The sequence below is a fragment of the Pan troglodytes genome, chromosome 8 (genome assembly GCF_028858775.2).
Source record: "Pan troglodytes isolate AG18354 chromosome 8, NHGRI_mPanTro3-v2.0_pri, whole genome shotgun sequence".
Lineage (NCBI taxonomy): Eukaryota > Metazoa > Chordata > Mammalia > Primates > Hominidae > Pan > Pan troglodytes.
The window spans coordinates 100,541,806-100,561,466 of NC_072406.2; the positions used below are offsets into that span (position 1 = coordinate 100,541,806).

The 19,661-nt window shown below is 37.4% G+C and overlaps 1 protein-coding gene and 1 long non-coding RNA gene across 8 annotated transcripts in view; one reads left to right on the plus strand and one right to left on the minus strand.

The window, feature by feature from the left end:
* The window catches only part of LOC134807072 (uncharacterized), a 424,271-nt gene that overhangs the window by 209,704 nt on the left and 194,906 nt on the right, over positions 1–19,661 (plus strand). The gene's annotated exons all lie outside the window — the stretch shown is intronic.
* RNLS (renalase, FAD dependent amine oxidase) overlaps positions 1–19,661 on the minus strand; it is a 399,013-nt gene that overhangs the window by 140,437 nt on the left and 238,915 nt on the right. The window contains exon 6 of one of the 7 annotated variants that reach the window (XM_063780863.1): positions 845–3,998. The exons of the other annotated variants lie outside the window; for them this stretch is intronic. Within the exon in view, the coding sequence (XP_063636933.1) occupies positions 3,829–3,998 (170 nt within the window). The 3' untranslated portion in view covers positions 845–3,828. Of the gene's footprint in view, positions 1–844; positions 3,999–19,661 lie in introns of those variants that run through there. 7 annotated transcript variants of the gene reach the window in all.

Genomic DNA, 19,661 nt, shown 5'->3' on the forward strand with positions numbered 1-19,661 from the left:
AGGACTCCTAGATCTGATAAATGACTTCAGTAAAGTTTCAGGATACAAAAATAATGCACAAAAAAATCAGTTGCATTCCTATACACCAGCAACACTCAAGCTGAGAACCAAATCAAACACTCAATCCCACTTACATTTGCCACAAAAAATACTATATCTAAAAATGCATTTAACTAATAAGGTAAAAGATCTATACAAGGAGAACAACAAAATACTGATGAAAGAACACATAGATGACACAAACAAATTGGAAAACATCCCATGCTCATACAGAGGAAGAATCAAGATTGTTAAAATGATTATACTGCCCAAAGCAATCTACAGATTCAGTGAAGTTCCTACCAAATTACCTACATCATTTTTCACAGAATTAGAAAAAAACAATTCTAATTAGCCAAAGCAATCCTAAGCAAAGAGAACAAGGCTGGAGGCATCACATTACCCAAACTCAAAGAATACTACAAGGCTACAGTATCCAAAACAGCATGGTATTGGTACAAAAACAGACAAAGATCAATGGAACAGAATACAGAACACAGAAATAAATCCATATACCTGCAACTAACTGATATTGACAAAGTCAATAAAAACAAACAATGAAGAAAGTACACCCTATTCAGTAAATTATGTGGGGGAAAACTGGCTAGGCATACGCAGTAGAATGAAACTGGAACACCACCTTTCACCACAGACAAAAATTAAGTCAAGATAGATTAAATACTTAAATGTAAGACCTGCAACTATAAAAATACTAGAAGAAAACCTAGGAAAAACTACTTTGGACGTTGGCATATTCAAAGAATATATGACTAAGACCTCAAAAGCAAATGTAACAAAAACAAAAACAGACAAATGGGATTTAATTAAACTAATTAACAGAGTAAATAGACAATTTACAGAATGGGAAACAATATCCACAAACTGTGCATCTGACAAAGGTCTAATATCCAGAATCTATAAGGAGCTTATACAAATCAACAAGAAAAACAAAACAAAACAACCCCATTAAAAAGTGGGGCAAGGTCATGAACAGATACTTCTCAAAAGAAGACATACAAGCAACCAACAAACATATGGATAAATGTTCAACATCACTAATCATCAGAGAAATGCAAATCAAAATCGCAATGAGATACCATCTCACACCAGTCAGCATGGCTATTATTAAAAAGTCAAAAAACAATAGATGCTGGCAAGGCTGCAGAGAAAAGGAACGCTTATACACTGTTGGTGGGAATGTAAATTAGTTTAACCCCTACGGAAAACGGTATGGAGATTTCACAAGGAACTAAAAATAGAACTACCATTCTACTCAGCAATCCCACTACTGGGTATCTACCCAAAGGAAAAAAAAATCATTTTATCAAGAAGACACCTGCACACGTACGTTCAGTGCAGCACTATTCATAATAGCAAAGTCAGGGAATCAAGCTAAGTGTCCATCAATTGTGAACTGGATAAAGAAAATGTGGTATACATACACCACAGAATACTATGCAGCCATAAAAAAAGAAATTGTGTCCTTTGCAAAAAAAAAAAAAAAACTAAAACAGAAGATCAAATACCCCATATTTTCACTTATAAGTAAGAGCTAATCAATGGGTACACATGATATAAAGATGGAAAGAATGGGATATGCATTCTAGACACTGGGCACTCCAGAAAGAGTAAGGATGGGAGTGGGGAGAGAGTTGAAAAACTCCCTATTGGGTACTATGTTCAATATTTGGGTAATGGGTTTACTAGAAGCCCAAACTCCAGCATTACACAATATACGCATGTAACAAATCTGCACAGGTGCCACCTGAATTTATTTTTTAAAAGCCAACAATGACCACTATCCACCTCCTAAACTTTTTCATCTTCCTAAACTGAAACTCCATATCCCTTAAACAATAAGTAACTATTCTCCCTTCCCCAGCCCTGGCAACCACCATTCTATTTCTGTCTGTGTTAATTTGACTACTCTAGGCACCTCATATAAATGGAGTCATACAGTATTTGTCCTTTTGTAACTGGTTTATTTCACTTAGCATGATGTCCTCAAAGTTCATATATTTTGTAGTAGGTCAGGGTTTCCTTCCTTCTTAAGGCCGAATGATATTCCACCATATGTATATGTCACAATTTGCTTATCCATTCACCCTTCAATGGACGCTTGAGTTGCTTCTACCTTTTAGCTATTGTAAATGATGCTGCTATGAACATTGCTGTACAAATTCAGTTCAAGTCCCTGCTTTCACTTCTTTTGGGTAGATACTCAGAAGTGGAATTGCTGGATCATATGGGAAATCTATCTTTAATTTTTTGATGACTCAACCACATCATTTTCCATAGGCTGCACCATTTGCATTCCCACCAGAAATGCACAAGGGTTCCAATTTCTCCACATCCTCACCAATACTTATTTGCTGTTTGTTCTGTTTTTGTTTTTAATAATAGCCATCCTAATGAGTGTGAAATAGCCACAGCAGTTTTTAGTCTACAATTTTGAGTGAAGGTCAGGACACCGAATGTTGATAAAAACAGCAGCAACCCCAGCAGTAGCAGCAGCATTATAATCATGAGCTGCTAATAGAGCACTAAGATTTAGAAGGCTCAAGCATTAAATACTTACAATCAAAAGCTACAGAAGTTGCCGAGTCTCCAAACAGAAATTAACATTTGTTTTGAAGTAAGCACTGTAGCTGCCTCAGATTCATGGTCATGACAGTTGTAACCATTAATAGGTTAAATTTGCTTATTTAAAGAAAAAGATTGTCATAATGGGTCACATCCAACTACATGCTGCTTATCATAACACGCATTTTTAAAAATAAATTCTATCTCAATTGTGTTGGTCTCTCTATGATTGACATGGCTTGGCTGTGTCCTCACCCAAATCTCATCTTGAATTGTAATCCCTATAATCCTCATGTGTCTAGGGAGAGAACTGGTGTGAGGTGATTGGATCACAGGGTTGGTTTCCCTTCATGCTGTTCTTGTAATAGTGAGTGACTTCTCATGAGATCTGATGGTTTTGTAAGAGGTTCTCCCCACTTCGCTCCTCACTCTTTTCTCTGTCCTGCCGCCATGTGAGAAGGCCCAAGCTTGCTTCCTCTTCGCCTTCTGCCATGATTGTAAATTTCTTGAGGCCTCCCCAGCCATGCAAAACTGTAAGTCAATTAAACCTCTTTTCTTTATAAATTACCCAGTCTTGGGTATGTCTTCATAGCTGTGTGAAAACAGACTAATACAGTAAATTGGTACCTCAGAGAGTGGGGTATTGATACAAAAATACCTGAAAATGTGGAAGAGAATTTGCAATTGGGTAACAGGCAGAGGTTGGAACAGTTTAGAGGGCTCAGAAGAAGACAGGAAGATGTGGGGAAGTTTGGAACTTCCTAGAGACTTGTTGAATGGTTTTGACCAAAATTCTGATAGTGATACAGACAATAAAGTCCAGGATGAGGTGATCTCAGATGGAGATGAGGAACTTATTGGGAACTAGAGCGAAGGTCACTCTTGCCATGCTTTAGCAAAGAGACTAGTGGCATTTTGTCCCTGCCCTAGAGATGTGTGGAACTTTGAACTTGAGAGAGATGACTTAAGGCATCTGGTGGAAGAAATTTGTAAGCAGCAAAGTGTTCAAGATGTGGTCTGTGTGCTCTTAAAAGCATTCAGTTTTATGCATTCACAAATAGATGATTTGAAATTGGAACTTATGTTTAAAAGGGATACAGAGCATAAAAGTGGAAAATTTGCAGCCTGATGATGCGATAGAAAACAACCCATTTTCTGGGGAGAAATTCAAGCTAGCTGGAGCTGTGAGAAGAGGGCCACCATCTTCTAGATTCCAGAATGGTAGATCCAATGGCAGCTTGCACCATGCAGCTGGAAAAGCTGTAGACACTCAATGCCAGCCTGTGAAAGCAGCTGGGTGGAGGGCTGTATCTTGCAAAACCACAAGGGTAGAGCTGCCCAAGACTGTGTGAGTCCACCTCTTGCATCAGTGTGACCTGGATGTGAGACATGGAGTCAAAAGAGATCATTTCAGAGCTTTAAGATTGAATAGCTGCCCTGCTGGGTTTTAGACTTGCATGGGGACTGTAACCCCTTTATTTTGGCCAATTTCTCCCATTTGGAATGGGAGCATTTATCCAATGCCTATACCCCCATTGTATCTAGGAAGTAACTAACCTGCTTTTGATTTTACAGGCTCGTAGGTGGAAGGGACTTGCCTTTTCTCAGATGAAACTTTGGACTTGGACATTTGGGTTTATGCTGGAATGAGTTAGTTAGGACTTTGGCAGACTGTTGGAAAGGCATGATTGTGTTTTGAAATGTGAGGACATGAGATTTGGGAGGGGCCAGGGATGGAATGATATAATTTGGCTGTGTCTCCACCCAAATCTCATCTTGAATTGTAATCCCTATAATACCCATGTGTCTAGGAGAGACTGATGTGAGGTGATTGGATCATGGGGGTGGTTTCCCCTACACTGTTTTTGTGAAAGTGAGTGAGTTCTCATGAGATCTGATGGTTTTATAAGGGGCTCTTCCTCCTTCACTCCTCACTCTTCTCTCTCCTGCTGCCACATGAGAAAGGTCTAAGGTTGCTTCCCCTTTGCCTTCTGCCATGATTATAAGTTTCCTGAGGCCTCCCCAGCCATGCAGAACTGTGAGTCAATTAAACCTCTGTTCTTTATAAATTATCTAGTCTCAGGGAAGTTCATTATAGCAGAGTGAAAATGGACTAAGGCAATGCTACTTTAAGATTTGTTGATTGGCCTCATATATAGTCAGTTCTTATAAGTGTTTTCTAGGTATTGAATTGACATTTTGTATGTATGTATGTATGTATTTTTGTATTTCAGTAGAGACGGAGTTTCACCATGTTGCCCAGGCTGGTCTCAAACTCCTGAGCTCAGGCAATCTGCCCGCCTCGGCCTCCCAAAGTGCTAGGATTATAGGCGTGAGCCACTGCGCCCAGCCAATTTATTTATTTATTTTTAATTTGAGACAGAGTCTTGCTCTGTCACCCGGGCTAGAGTGCAGTGGCACAATCTTGGCTCACTGCAACCTCTGCCTCCCAGGTTCAAGTGATTCTTGTGCCTCGCTTCCTGAGTGGCTGAGACTACAGGCGTGCACCACCATACCCAGCTAATTTTTGTATTTTTAGTAGAGACAGGGTTTCGCCATGTTGGCCAGGCTGGTCTCAAATTCCTGGCCTCATGTGATCTGCCCAGTTCAGCCTCCCAAAGTGCTGGGATTATAGGCAGAAGCCACCGTGCCTGGCCTGAATTAACATTTTACAAAAGTTAATTAGAACAATCTCATTGATTGTATAGTTCTCATGAATTGCATTATGATTTTTTTGTCCACTTCAGTTATTGAAAGAAGTATCTCTCCTGATGATGGTAAATTTGCCAATTTCTGCTTTCAGTCTTGACAATTTTTGCTTTATATCTAAGTTAGGTTAATAGTTTCCTGATGTTTGAATATTTTAACAATACATTGTGAACCTCTTTACAACTAGATGTGCTTTTTAAGGGGTATTTTTCCTTTGTATTTGTCCCACTTATTCAGCATGCATGTTTGCACGTTTCTTTTTTAAATTCAAAAAAGTCTTCTTTTTGATTAAACCATGTTTACATTTTATTCCATTTTCCCCTTCTACTATCTTAGAAATTATATAGTTATATTTTTAGCAAATACTGATATATTTAAGCATACATATTAAATTAAAATTGAAAGTGAATAAATACCTTTATCCTTCTCCTAAATAATACTGGAGCCTTAGATTACTAACTCTAAGTTTATATGCTTTTATTGTTCAGGATTATTTTATTTCTTTGGTTCTATCTTATACAGTTAATGTTTGTTTTTATTCATGAAAAGCGTCTTTCTTGGATCTCAGATTCTCCCTCTAGGCTCATTTTCCTCTTCCAAAAGTATTCTGTGAAGTTCTTAAAATGAACTTCTAATGGAGATAGAACTCTCTCAGATTTTGCTTTCCTTAAAATGTCTTTATTTTATCTGCATTTGTGAAATATAATTTTTCTTGGTATATAATAATAAATTGAAAATATTTTTCTCAAGACTTTAAAGATACAATACCAATGTAGTTTAGCTTCTTTTGAGACTGTTAGGAAGTCAAGTGTTTTTTGTTTTTGTTTTTCTTTTTTTGCTCTCTCACCCAGGTTTGAAGTACAGTGGTGCAATCATAGCTCACTACAGCCTTGAACTCTCAGACTCAAGCAATCCTCCTGCCTCAGCTTCCCAAGTAGCTAAGACCACCACACCCAGCTAGTTTTTTATTTTTTATAGAGACAGGGTCTTGCTATGTTGCCCAGGTGGTCTTGAACTCCTGGCCTCAAGCGATCCTCCTGCCTTAGCTTCCCAAAGTGCTGGGATGTAAGTGTGAGCCACCATGTCCAGCCTGAGAGGTCTTTCTTAATTTGGCTGTAGGTCCTTTGCAGTTAATTTTTCTTTTATATCTAGCTGCTTTTATGGTTTTTTCTTTGTCTTTGGTGTTGTGCAGTTTTATTCAGTTATTTTAAGATTTGAGGTTTTTTTTGGTTTACCTTTGTTGACTTCATTGGGATTTCTGAATCTGAAGACTTAATTTTGTAATTAATTTTGGAAATTGTTCAGCTATTAGTTCTCCCAATATTTCCTTATTCCCATTCTCTCTAACCTCTTTTCATGAAATTCTAATTAGGGATATACTAGATATTCTCATTCTATCTTCACATATCTTGATCTATTTTCAGTATTTTCTATCTCTATCTCTCCATGCTAAATTCTGTGTAATTTTTTGTGATTTATCTTTTAGTTCACCATTCTCCTTACATCTGTGGTTTTTTTGATGTTCAATTTGTCCTTTGAGTTTCAAATTTAAATTATTTTATTTTTCATTTGTAAATGTTCTATTTGGCTCTTTTTCAAATCTGCATGATCAATTTTGATAGTCTCTTTCTCCCTAGTCATACTGTCAGTACTCTTATTTCTTCCAACATATTCAATATAGTTATTCTATATTGTGTGTCTGGTTATTCCAAAATTTTCAGGCTTTATAAGGTTGGCTCTGGCTTTTTTTGTTGTTGTTCTTGTTGGACGACTATTGCTCATAATTGCATGGTTTTCTGTCTGTTTTGAGATATATATATATATATATATATATATGCACTATATATACACACACACAATTTTATATTATCTCTATATATATTTCTTTATATATGTTTATTTATAATATATATATATTTCTATTGTGAGCTCATGCTCCTAGGAACTTTATCTGAAAGATTCTTTGTGCCTGCGTTTAAATAATGTTCCTTTGGAAATGTGCTTTGGTTTCTGCCAGAGGCCTTAGGGCAATATTGCCCATGACCACTTTAACTAGATTTATACAATATGCTGGCAGAATGAATTCTGGCACCAAATCTGCTTAAGGGTGGGTTTGTGGTTTGGCATCTCAGTAAGACATTTTGTTAAGTAACTTCCTCAAAATGAGATAGAATATCTCTCTTAAGCTGATGGTTTATAGCATATCTTATAATTAAATAATATAGGCTTTTAAAATAAAATCAGAAACTAAAATTCTTAGTAACACCAATAGTATTTAACATTGCTCTGGTTGGTACAATAAGATAAAAAATGGAAAAAAGATGTATAATTATTAGAAAGAAGGAAAACATGGTTGAAAACAGTAGTGAATCCAATAAACTTGATCAAGTTGAAATATTTTTACATAAAATTGATTTCCTTATATATCAGTGATAACTAGTAAGAAAAATAATTTTTAATTAATTATGCAACATCCTTTACAATTTGACAAAATGACGCTAAAGGTAAAATACAATAATAATATTTAAAATTTTTTGTAAAGAAATTCAATGAGTAGAGACTTGCTTTGTCATATATTTAAATACATTATAAAGCTACAGTAATTAAAATAGGCTGGTACTATTTAATAATAATGATGAACCAGAATAGTTATCTCTGAAAAAAATCCTAAACCATATTAAGTATTATAACAGAAACTTAACAAAGCACTGGGGAACAAATGCATTTTAATATTGGCTAGAAAATTGGATATAAGGAAAAAATTAACTTAGATATTCTTTTTCCACTTCTGAGACACATTTCTCACCCATTTCTAATTTTCTACTTCTGTAGCCATATGAAGAATGTACCTTCTTAGGTATACAGCATCTCTGCTCCTAGGTTTGCTCTCACAACTTTATATTAAAAGTTCAAACTCCCTGGGACACCCTTATTCACATGCAAACACATGAGAGACTTTTTCCATCTGAAAAATTAAATTTTTGGCAGTATGTATCAAGGGTCAGAGGTTGCGTTCCCAAAGGCCAGCTCTAAATTATATCTCTGACAGGGAAATAGAGGACTAAAGAAATTTAAGGAGTGGAAGACTTTAATGTTAGAGACCAAGACCAAAAAGAAATGGGTGAAATATTTCTTCAATTATTGATTCAGTCAAATGAGCATCCTGGTGTCTGGCATTTGTTGCCATGAGACACAGTATTAAGGTCTTTCAAGAGTTTACATCTTACTGGGGGAAATGAAACACATGCAAAGTAATAACAGAATCATTATCCACTAAACGGTATAGTATTGATGTGTGTGCAAATGAACGTTCCAAGTAAAGGGGAGGACTTAGTTCAGAAAACAGATTCACATGAGGAGAGAAGTTGGACAAGGAGCTGGGGGCCACACTGTTTTAGGGGTGGTGGTCTGCTCTCCTTTCTCATGGCGGTGGAGGTTGATGATACGTTTGCCCTTCTCCAGTCCATCTGGAACTGGCTGGCTCAACTGCCCTCTAGCCATGAGAGTTACTACAATTTAGCTCTTTTATATGGCTCCCAGGCTCAGCAGCACCTGTAATGAAGAGCAAGCCAATCATATCAGTAAGTCCAACAAAAAAAAATCTAACTTTCCCTGGATGATAAAAGATAGCCAGGGAGAGAGAGGGGAGAAAGATGGGAAAGGGAGGCTGAGAGAGAAGTAAACATGCTCCTGATGTCTCTCTCTCCTCTTTCTTGCCTTGCTAGCAGAACCAAGCCAAAGGAGCACAAAGTACTCTCTGCCTTTTGGCATTCTACCTCCTTGGCTGCGTGTCTACTGCTGGTCCCAGGTCAAGAACTAGGCCTCACTATTCAGAGGGACCACCTGCAGATTTTACTTGCTTTTTAAAAATCTCAGATCTAGTTCTTATATATAGGTTACAGCAGCCAAAATTCAGCTATGATAACACTCCTCACCAAATATGTCCTGGGCAACTTTGTTACCTCCAACTTTATCTACGGCAGGGACTTTTGTAGTATTTATAATCATTCAACACAATTTTACAGTTTTAATTGAAGAGTAAAGTTCTGGAAGTAAATACTTCTGAAATGATGGCATGGGCCATGCGGAGAAAAGATGGTTTTACTCACAGTCCTTCCCTTTACATATTTCACTCTTATACTGTCATCTTTGAGGAAAAGTACTTGTTTTACTTTCTTCCATATTATGTCCCTGGAGGTAGGGGGCTATATTAATTGATAAAAGCAGTTGTTTACATATCTAGTTAAAACCGTTGAAGAGGTTTGAATTAACAGCCTCATTTGGGAGACTTAAGGATTACAAGATCTAAAGAAGTGATAGGAGAAGGTAATTGGCCTGGAAAAGATTCAGAAAGATAAATGAATGTGGAAATTGTATTCTTGTCAGCAGACACCAAAATTGCCTGACAAACCCTTACTTCCCTTTTTACAGGTTAACTATCTATTTTAAAAGGGGGAAATGATAGAGGTGAAATGACACCCTTCTAAATGTCAGGAAATATAATTCAAGTAAAAAAGTGTGTGGTTTTTTTCTCCTCTTCCTGCTGAGGGTTATACCTACCTCTTCCTAGGAAACTATGATGTACCATTTAAGATTTATAGAAAATTCTGGAGTAATGTTTTTACCCCGAAGAAACAAGATATGATTCATTTAGCATAAGCAACTCAGGTCTCTTTCTCCATCCTGATTGTACACTTTTGAGGAATATCAATTGAGCTTCAGATCTTGAGTCTGAAATTCTGTCTCCCTACTCCCTGCCTGTATGACTTTAGGCTGCTTGTTGTTTTGTAATTTCTTAAGTCAGTGCCTCCCACAGGAACCATGACATATTAATAGTTATTAGGCAAAACAACAACAAAATTCTTTGGACGAATATATTTTTGAAATGCCTGGCTTAAATAAAATTAAGTGGAACTTCTCGGTCCCTGATATGGTTATGTACAGTGTAAATCTTTAATGGAAAGATATTATTAAATTATTTTTGGTGTTTTAAAACTACTTTTATCTGAATTACAAAACTTTTTAAAAAGTTATTCAAACATGATGAAAGTGTATAAAGTGAAAAAATAAAAGTACTGCTTTGGTATCAGAACTGGCAGCCCCATTCTCCAGGGTAACTACTGTCAGTGGTTTCTTAATACCCTTCCTGAAATTTTCTATAAATGAGCCCGCATATTTACTTCCCGTTTAATAACGGAAACACAATCTTACCATAGCTATCATTTATATCTTGCTTTTGTTAAAGCAACATATCTTGGATAGATTTCTAGCAGTTCATGGGGACCTACCTAATTTAATAACATGAATTGCCATGGTTTACTAGTCTTTCAGAGCTGGGAATTTCATTTTTTTTCCAGTTTGTTGCTGTTAGAAACAATGCTGCAACAAACACATTTATTCTGTTATGGTCTGAAGGTTTGTGTCTCCCCAAAATTCATATGTGAAATCTAATTTCCGATGTGTTCATATTTAGAGGTGGGGCCGTTAGGAGGTGATTTGGTCATGAGGGCTACGACTTCTTGAATGGGACTAGTGACCTTACAAAAGAGGCTTGAGGGAACTTGTTTCCCCCTTCCACTGTGTGAGGATGCAGCAAGAAGTCGCCACCTCCGAAGGAGAGAGTGAACCCTCACCAGATGTCAAATCTACCAGTATCTTGATCTTGAATTTCCCAGTCTCCAGAGCTGTGAGCAATAAATTTATACTGCTTAGAAACTACCCTGTCTAAGGTATTTTGTTATAGGAGCACAAACTAATTGACTAAGACAATTCACATACCTTTGTTGAACTTCTGTGAGACTATCTCCAGGATAAATTCCTAGTAATAGAACTGCTGAGTCAAAGGGTAAGCATATTTAAAATTATTTCTGATATAGCTAAATGGCCCTTCAAAATCACAATCCCCCGAATAGTAAATGAGAGCTCCTATTTCTCCACATTCTTAACACTGGGTAATGTTTGCTAATCTGTTAGTTTAAAATGTACCTTATTTTATTTTTAGTTTTCAGTTAGTTATGTATGAGTGTGGCATTTTTGCATACAAATCCAATTTGTAAACTCTTTCCCAAAGATCTGACTTTTTCTTGCCCCACTAGAAACAACAATGCCAACCTCAGGATTACTGTACAGATTCAATCCATGTAAAGTGAGAAGTTCAGGGTTTGGCACACAATAAGTGCTCATCAAATGCTATTTGAAAAACCAACCTATCAAGCCTGACTCACTTCATTTGAAAGAATTAGAGTTACTGAGGTTTTATTGTACCTCACTTCATCAATGGGAAATGCAGATTTCAGAAAACAATGTAGATGGGAGGAAAGTGCTCTCCACACTTACAGTATTTATCACATTGTATTTTCATTGTCTATTTGTCTGTCTCCCCTCTAGATTGAGGGGTACCTGAATTTATGGATATTGTCTTATTTTACATTTCTTTTTTTTCCCTTGAAATCATGATTTTATTGAGTTGAAGGCATTTCAACCACAGGTGATTAGTATCATCTGAATCTACCCACAGCTCAATCAAGTCTAAGGCTAAAAACATTCAATCTCTTAAAAAAAATTGAGCAAGCAATTTTTCCTCTGTAGTTCAAGTTCATTGAGTTGATAACTCTTGTCCCAGAAGGAAAAAACTGCAATCTTATAAGCCACAAACTAAACATATGTAGTTAATTAACAAATTAATTAACGTGAGATACCAACTCAGTCAAAATTTCAACAACTTATATTAAAATAAGCAAAGTCTTTCCAGTCATCTTCAAATTCTTCCTAAAATTTATTTTAAAAAGTGAAACTATCAAAATATCTATTTATTTATACTTTCATCACATTTAGCAGTGAATTTGATTTATAAACTTTAAGCATAAGCTTCCATAATGAAGAATATATTGTATACTGGTACATTTGACTTTTTGATTTGAGCTTTCTTTTCTTTTACTTTTTTTTTTTTTTTCTTTGAGACAATGTCTTGCTCTATTACCCAGGCTGGAGTGCAGTGGCTCAATTTTGGCTCACTGCAACCTCCACCTCCTGGGCTCAAGCAATCCTCCCACCTCAGCCTCTCAAGTAGCTGGGACTGCCAGGTGTGTGCCACCATGCCTGGCTAATTATTTTATTTTTTATAGAGATGGGGGTCTTGCTCTGTTGCCCAGGCTGGTCTCAAACTCCTAAACTCAAGGGATTCACCCACTTTAGCCTCTCAAAGTTTTGGGATTACAGGTGTGAGCCACCACACCCAGCCCCTCTTTTACATTTCAGATGGCCCATGTGAATTGTTTCTAAATGTAGGCCAAAATTTTATATTCCTCACTTAATGGTGGCTAAGAGCTGCCTCATTAGCTATATTAGTTCATTAGACAAAGACACATTTATTAAAAATAAGAAGCAGGTGGAATGTAGTGGTAACGCAGATTGAATTTGTTCAAAATAACTACATTGTGGGTTTGGAAGTATAAGAGAGGTTGCTCTGTGATCCTTTCCTGCCAAACAAAGCCTCACTATGGGTTGATTTTTAGCAATAAATATAAAGAGACTTGAAAATGTCAGTTTTGTATAAAGCTAGGATGATTGTTATTCAGTGTTTTATTCTTTTACTATTAAATTTTAGAAATGCAATTTTACATTTCTAATAGTAACTACTTTGGGGTTTGGCAATTGGTAAGCAATGAATAATTGTTGAATACTTGGATGAATAGATGAATGAATGAGGTATCAGTTCTGTTCTCAGGACCTAAGAAGTATGGATAGACAAAGCAAGATTTTTCTCCATCTACTGAATGAACACGGCAGGGTCAGCAGTACTGGACAAAGCTATGCACACAGCAGAGCAATTACAGCTCTAGTTCCATATGCAACCCTAAGAAACTTTTCTATCATTGAGGTGGAAATACTAGCTTTTAAAAAACCGACACACCTATTAGCTTCTTTTCTTCTTTAGGTCTTTGACTTGTTTATTCTAGGCCTGTGGGTACTAATAGATCTGCGGATGTATGCATTTGCCATTTTAAATAAAGGCTAGGAAGGGAAGTTTTAAAACTAATACACATGTATGTTTGTAATCGTTGTTATTCAAGGCTACATAAGTTTGGATTTCTTATGTTTAAACAAGACACACAGACATCCTCTAAACAACTCCACATAAGATAACCATTCTGATAGGCATTTAGTTAAATATAAACAAGTGTGTAAAACCCCACACGATGAATTGAAAATAAAATGAGAACTCCCCTAAAGTTCCTACTTCCAGTTTCAGAAGATGTTTCTCCATAGCTACAACATAAGTAAATGTATACAAGTTTAGGAAATAATCTTCCAGTAAACAATGAAAAATTGTTCACACAAGAGTGTGTTCTGTCTTCGTCAGCTGAGAAAGTAAATGATAGCATTCACCAGCAATATAAACTACCTGAATAATAAACAAAATGTTATCTATTTTAGCAATACTTTCGGGTGCTGGATAGAGGCTATGGGACAGGGTAGGAAGGCAAGAGCTGGGGCTGGGTTGGGCAACTAGGGATAATTTCCTACTGATTGTAGTTGCATTCCAAAGCCCTGAGAGCAGAGTAGATGTAACATCAAGGTGTTGTGTGAAATCATCACACTAGATAAGACTTTATAATAGACTAAGTGATCAGTGGAAATGGCTGACTTAGGGGTCATTAAGGCTGACACATTAGGTCATTAGGCTGACATAGGGGTGAGGGATGACAGGCAAGCTGGGCCTGAGAGATGGGGCAGAGAGTACTCCCTATTTTAGGGAGAAAAAAATACATTGCCCACACAAATTGATTTTAATCTTTATTTTCCTACTGGATTGGCTTTGGGTCTCATGAAGGGGCTCAAAACAGTTCACGGATGGTAAAGGTCTTCTGTCTGGTAATCTACATAATAGATGCAAGAAATCCAGGACCCTGTTGAGGGATGGCATGATGTAATGTAGCTAACTAACTACTGACCTCCAGGCTAGTTAGGAGGACCAGATGAGAGAACGTCTGTGTGGTGGATGTCAGCTGCTCAGCATCCACTACCTCTTTTGGGGGAACATTATCCAAATTTTGTTTTAGGGGAATCACCCCTCCTCTACTTTCAGCCTTGATGAAAGTAGCCTAGGTTACAACTAATCAGTTTATCCATCCCCCCTGGCCACAGTGACTGGCTGGATAATGGGTACATAACTAAAGCCAGGCCAATCAGGTCAATAAGATTCAATTCCAAAACTATTGTGCTTTGAGGAAAATGGTCTTGCTCTCTCTCTGTTTTTTAAAAATAATCATACTTGGCATTGAAATCCTTGGTACTACCTGGTGTCATCATGAATGAATCCAATGCAGCAGAAAGTAGAGTCAAGAAATTGAGCAGAAGCTAAGTTTGCATGATGTTGATCGAATCTATCTAGAGTTGCCTATAGCTTTACTCCTGGATTTTTCAGGAACAACAATAAGTCTCCCCACTCCTTTTTTTGCTTAAGCCATTTGAGATGAGTTTTATGTCACTTGCAACTTAAACTATTCTAGTGTGTGAAGCCTTTAGTACTGTGTCTGGCATATTTATGCTCGTTCTTGCAAATATCAGTTTTATTTTCTTTTTCTTTTCCCTCTCCTTCTCCTCCTCCCATCTCCCCCAAATCTTACTTTATATCTCTAGTGTAAAACAGAAGATTAGATTTGACTATTTCCTTTAGAAAGCATGACCAAATAATTACTGGAAACACTTCTTCTGGGCCTCAATTTCTTCATATGTGAAGTAAAGGGGTTGCAGAAGTCCATCTTATTCTTTCAGCCTTAATTTTCCAGCAGTCTAAAAATCAGTTGGCAGTGATGATTTGAGAAGAAAAGTTCATCCTTCCCAACCACTCCTTGATTTTTCTAGCGGAAATTTGTGTCTTTAGAGAAGAGACTAAAACTAAGAAACTGCAGGGCCAAAATGATGGAAACGCTTCCCTTCAACTGAGCTTTCTCAATCCTTGAGCCACTGTGAATTTTAGGCCTTCACTTCCATCCTACTTTTGAGTTTAAATACAACGGACTATTTTGTAGTTTGGTAAGAAAAAGCACTGCATTATTTAAGAAAGCTTTGGTCTAGTTTAGCTCTGCTACTATCTAACGGTTCTTGACATAGCACATGTATGCAATTCACATACTGAAACGGACAAGTGATTCACAAGCGTCACAGATCCATGGAAAGTCATGTGTAACTAACAGCAGGTAAATTGATATATACAGAATCTGGATGACTTACAATACTTTTTAAAGATATCTTAAGATGAATCCAAGTTTATCCCTAAAATAACATTACTCTTGCTCACATGTAGTTTGATATACGTGCTCTTGAGCACGAGAGAACACTGAGCTTCTTGGGATTCCTAATAACTTGAGTTATCTTCATGAATCATGCCATGAGTTTGAATATCACTCATCATGTGAGTGACAGTAGGAAAGCTAGATTTCCTTTTTTTTTTTTTTTTTTTTTTTTTTTTTTTGAGACGGAGTCTCGCTCTGTTGCCAGGCTGGAGTGCAGTGGCGCGATCTCGGCTCACTGCAAGCTCCGCCTCCCGGGCTCACGCCGTTCTCCCGCCTCAGCCTCCTGCGTAGCTGGGACTACAGGCGCCCGCCACCACGCCTGGCTAATTTTTTGTATTTTTAGTGGAGACGGGGTTTCACCGTGTTAGCCAGGATGGTCTGGATCTCCTGACCTCATGATCCCGCCCGCCTCGGCCTCCCAAAGTGCCGAGCCACCGTGTGAGCCACCGCGCCCAGCCAGAAAGCTAGATTTCTAAGGTTCTTCCATTTCCAGGATTTTGGATGGTAGACATGGTGGTGGCTGTGGAACGTGAGGATTTCTGGTAGAGACACGGACTGAGGATTTCATTAACCCAAATCTGGGAAATATGTGAGGGGAGCAAGTTAAGTTTGAACTACCACATTTGGTGTTATAATCTCTTCTTGAGCAAATAAATTTTAAAAGCTACAGCTATTTTCTTTATACAAATGACAGAATGCATAGATTAGGTAGGATATGAAAGAGAAGACTCTAGTTTCTAGGTATCAGTCAATTTCAATGTGTTGCAGAGTAGGTGGTGGGGAAAGAAATAAGTGTTCCTGGGGTGTTTTTATTAAGGTCTTCGGGGCAGAGATTTTTTTACTTTTATCAAAAAAGTACGATTTGGAGACAAACTAAGCTCAGGTTGAAGTCATGGTCTTCCTTAATTTCTCTAAACTTTAGTTTTCTCAACTATAAAATAGGGATAATAATATTTACCTCATAGGGTTGTTCTGATGATAAAATGCAATAAAACATGTAAAGCACACAACATGGTACCTGGCTCACAGTGACCAGGGACAAGCTGAATTAAGATTACAGGTGTGGTGTTTTAAAGATTGAGCAATGTTGTTCTAGTTTTTAATTTCATTTCTTTTAATTTTTCAAACTCCTGATACAAATTATCCTAAATTCCACTATAAATGCTTCTCTTTGGTTCATATATAGAAATAAGTTCTGCTAAAGGATGAGACACACTTAGCACACACACAAGTGAATATGTATGTCCTGACACAGCAAGAGGGAGGCAGAAGCTGATGTTGGGCTGTGAGGCAGACCTGTGAGGCAGATCCATGGTTTCCCTGACACCCAGATATACATTGTGTAAATGACAGCTCAAGACTCATATGCATTTCTATATCACATGGCGTTTTAGATAACATTCTCTCCCTACACCTCGTTCTTAGGACTTGAGACTTCTTTGATTATTCTAGTCACATCTAACTACTGAATTGGAAATTCTCAATATCTTGCAATAATTCAGACCTTTACAGAGGAAGCAATATCTTGAAGGTTTCCAGTGTGGCAAACCAAGGAGGTGAGATTTCCAGGTTCCCAAGCACAGGATAAAAATCCTTGTAGCTCTACAGAATCCCTGCTGCAGGGTGCCTTAGGAAGTTCTGAACCAGAGAAGTTTTCCACTTGGCCAAGAACTCATGTTAGAGTTCATTCCTCTCCATCATTTTTTAGGCTTCTGACTTTACTTGCAAGTGCAGGAAATAGATTTGGTTTTGTGAGACAGATCTCTCCTATGAAATACTTTCGTAAGGAGGATAAACCTCAGGAGATTGATTTCAAATTAGAGGATCATTTCCTTTCTCTTTGATGGAGTATATATAGTCTCAAAGTTTACAAGTGTCTCTTTAAAAGAAGGTACATTTTTACATTCCTGTAAGCGTAACTCAAGGATTTCTAAAGACCCAACTAGGATTACCGGTCAGATAAAAAGACAATGTTTTATGATACTACCTCTTCAATCCAATAAACATTCCATTGCATAGACTTTAAAATATATATACTCCAGAAATTTGTAGAAATAAAAGAAAAAAGGAAAACATTAAACATGGTGATATTTTATTTATAAGGAATTCTAACTATTTATTATTATGCAGGAATATATTTTAATATTCCCTGTAGAATGTAAGTACAAGGAGAGGCTGGGTGCGGTGGCTCTCACCTGTAATCCCAGCACTTTGGGAGGCTGAGGCGGGCAGATCACGAGGTCAGGAGTTCGAGACCAGCCTGACCAACATGGTGAAACCCCATCTCTACTAAAAATACAAAATTAGCTGGGCATGGTGGCACGTGCCTGTAATCCCAGCTACTCGGGAGGCTGAGGCAGGAGAATCGCTTGAACCTGAGAGGCAGAGGTTGCAGTGAGCCAAGATCGTGCCACTGCACTCCAGCTGGGGTAACAGAGCAAGATTCTGTCTCAAAAAAAAAAAAAAAAAAAAGAACGTAAGTACAAGGAGAAAAAGAATCAGCTGGGCGCCGTGGCTCATGCCTGTAATCCCAGCACTTTGGGAGGCCTAGGCGGGCGGATCACCTGAGGTCGGGAGTTGGAGACCAGCCTGACCAACGTGGAGAAACTCTGTCTCTACTAAAAATACAAAATTAGCCGGGTGTGGTGGTGCATGCCTGTAATCCCAGCTACTTGGGAGGCTGAGGCAGGAGAATTGCTTGAACCTGGAAAGCAGAGGTTGCGGTGAGCCGAGATCATGCCATTGCACTCCAGCCTGGGCAACGAGAGCAAAACTCCATCTCAAAAAAAAAAAAAAAAAAAAAGAATGAGAACAAGAATATTGGCTGTATCATTCACCAGAATACCTAGAACAATGCCTAGCCCATGGAGTGCAATAAATAGACACTGAATGTATAAACAATGAATTACTTATGGAGACATAAGTACTTTCAGAGGCAAAGAGAACATACATATATATTCCTTTTCTTGTGAAGATCATTTCACTACAGTCAATTTTTTAATTTTGATCATTTACTTGTAAAAAGAAACGTGCCATATAATTATTTAAAAGTAACCAAAACATAGAGTACATAGAAAAATCATGGCTCATAACATGAAATTATTAAAAATGAGTATTTTGCTCTACCATACTTTAAAGGGCTTTGTGGAAAACAGCCTGAGGGAAGCATGAGAGGAAGACACCTAGGTTTACTACCAAGTGAGATGCTAGCTTAAATGTACTAAATGGTAAAATAAAACTTAAGAAAAGCTTTTTACAAATGGTAAAAGATATAACCTATTTCATACTAATCTGTGAGGTTTATAGTATTTTCATATAACCAATTTTCCTTAATATTAGGAAATATATTTAAATGATTTTTTATATTCTCTCAGAAAGATAGTTTCTACTCACCACATATTCTAGGTGCTCCCTGAGTACTCCCAGTCTACTTGGCAGGAAAGTTGCAGCCATGTAACTATTAGGTTGGTGCAAAAGTAACTGTGGTTTTACCATTACTTTTAATACTTTTTTTGGTCAATGGATTAGGAGGGAAAGTAAAGTGTATCAACCTTAGGCCAAAGCTGTTCAAAGCTCTTGTGCTTCCTCCATTTCTCTCCTATTTCCAGGCTGACTTTTGGGGCTTATCTTCCAAGTGGCAGAGCTACCAGATGAAGTAGAGCTGCTCAACCTGCATCTGACTTTGTGTAAGCCACAGTGTGTCAGCCACAAGCGCCTTTGTAGCAGTAAGATTTGGGACATGCCTATTCATCACCCTGGTTAATACATATTCCCTATTTCAAGTATAGAACTTTTAAAATGACCTACCTTAGGAATAAATGAACTCAAGAAAAGCATCTCATATTTCAGATCTCAGATTCCCAAATTGTTATCTTTTGTTTTCTGCTCCCTTGTTTTGATCAGATCTCATTAATTCACTATTTACTTAACAAACATTTCATTGAGAATTTACTGTGTATTAAGCTATGTGCCAGGTGCTAGAGATACAATGAGCAGATATCCAATTTCTTAATTCATGGACCTTACAACTTG